General features: G+C 38.4%; 1 protein-coding gene across 1 annotated transcript in view; it reads right to left on the bottom strand.

Moving 5' to 3' along the window:
• The window catches only part of LOC113823717 (uncharacterized), a 1,359-nt gene extending 376 nt beyond the window's left edge, over nucleotides 1-983 (bottom strand). The window contains exon 1 of the mRNA XM_070124415.1: nucleotides 1-983. This exon is cut by the window's left edge and continues 376 nt beyond it. Within this exon, the coding sequence (XP_069980516.1) occupies nucleotides 66-938 (873 nt within the window). The 5' untranslated portion in view covers nucleotides 939-983 and the 3' untranslated portion in view covers nucleotides 1-65.
• Nucleotides 984-1,616: the final 633 nt, after the last annotated feature.

Consider the following 1,616-nt stretch of genomic DNA (forward strand, 5'->3'; position numbering starts at 1 on the left):
GATAATCACAAGGTTTATAAAATTTATCTCAAGTGATCAGAAAACTATACAATAAACAAAACAAATTATTTATCTATACCATCTTGTTTTCTTTTCCAGACAGTGACATGTGCGTTCCCTAGTTCAGCAAGACGCATGCAACGTGGTATAAAATATGTCATCTCTGCTTCCTCCTCAAAAGTCCAGGACGGAGATAAGATTTTCTTCAATAAAAAGAAAGTAAGACGATCTCCTTCACCACCAAGAACCTCCTCTGGTCCATTTTTCCAGTTGTACACATCAGCTATGATCATCAATGCTCCGGTGGGAGCATAATCACCAATACTCTCAAGAAAATACTTTGGATCATGCATGTCAGTGAGAGTGTTTGAGACTAATATGCAATCAAACTTTCCAAATTTATATGATGGAATGCACATATCCTCATCCCAGAACTCAACTCTTTCTCTGTCAGCAGAATCTGGAACTCGGATGCCTTGGTTGGAAATGTGATTTCCCCCTTCTGTTGAAAATGGAGATGCAAATTCTGCAAACTGCTTGACCTGCTGTGCAACAGCTATCATATAATAGCTTACATCTGTTCCTATAACTTTTGTGAAATAATTGGAAAGGTGAAAGGAGGTGCCACCAGGCCCACAGCCAACATCAAGGATGCGTCCTCTTGAAACCTTGTGCTTCTCACACATGTCACTACAAAACTTGGCCAAATGTGGGTGATACCTGTCAGCCTCCTCTGGAACAATTTCACTCAATTTTGGCAGGTTCTTTGATTTGCCATAGTGATGTAACAACTGCCTATGCACTTCCTTCATGTCATTGTATTTGTCTAGATGTGTTAAAAGAGTGTCTCGAGTATCAAGCCACTTGTACATAGCCCATGCTGCTAGACCAGAGCTCACCACTGCCACAGTCGTGGATACAACAAATGCTTTTTCCATGATGACCTGAAATAACAAAAGGAGAGGGTAAAAATTATATAATATTAATAACCCCCTGCCATTGTGGTGGCATGCCATGAGCACTATGAGTTTAGTTTATTGCCTTTACAAATAGATGGCTCTACAAGTATAAAGTCACCAATTATTCAATTATGAGTACTACTTATCTTACCTTTTACCCTTTTCCTTGATTTTCAAAAATAATTTCTGGTATCTTAAATTACTATTAGTAATGTCAGTAACAGTATAATAATCATAAATTACTGTTAGTAATGTCAGTAACTGTATAAAAATCATGTCTATGATAATAATAACAGCATCAATTTTGATAGCAATGATAAAAAAAAAATCCCTGCAAACTCAAGGTGAGGTCACAAGGTCAGCAAATTGACTCCTTTGTGGCTACGTGCTTGTGGAACCATCTATGTGCAGAGACATTTCAAAAGACAATACTACAGTGAAGACATTTTCCCAGTGACTTGGGGTTCAGATATATGTGTAAGTTGAAAGAGGGAGAAAAAGTAAGAAATTAAGTGAATGAGAGAGAGAGAATGAGAGAGAGAGAGAGAGAGAGAGAGAGAGAGAGAGAGAGAGAGAGAGAGAGAGAGAGAGAGAGAGAGAGAGAGAGAGAGAGAGAGAGAGAGAGAGAGATAGAGAGATAACAAGGGCAACAGTCAT

Source organism: Penaeus vannamei, chromosome 8 (genome assembly GCF_042767895.1).
Source record: "Penaeus vannamei isolate JL-2024 chromosome 8, ASM4276789v1, whole genome shotgun sequence".
Classification (NCBI taxonomy): domain Eukaryota; kingdom Metazoa; phylum Arthropoda; class Malacostraca; order Decapoda; family Penaeidae; genus Penaeus; species Penaeus vannamei.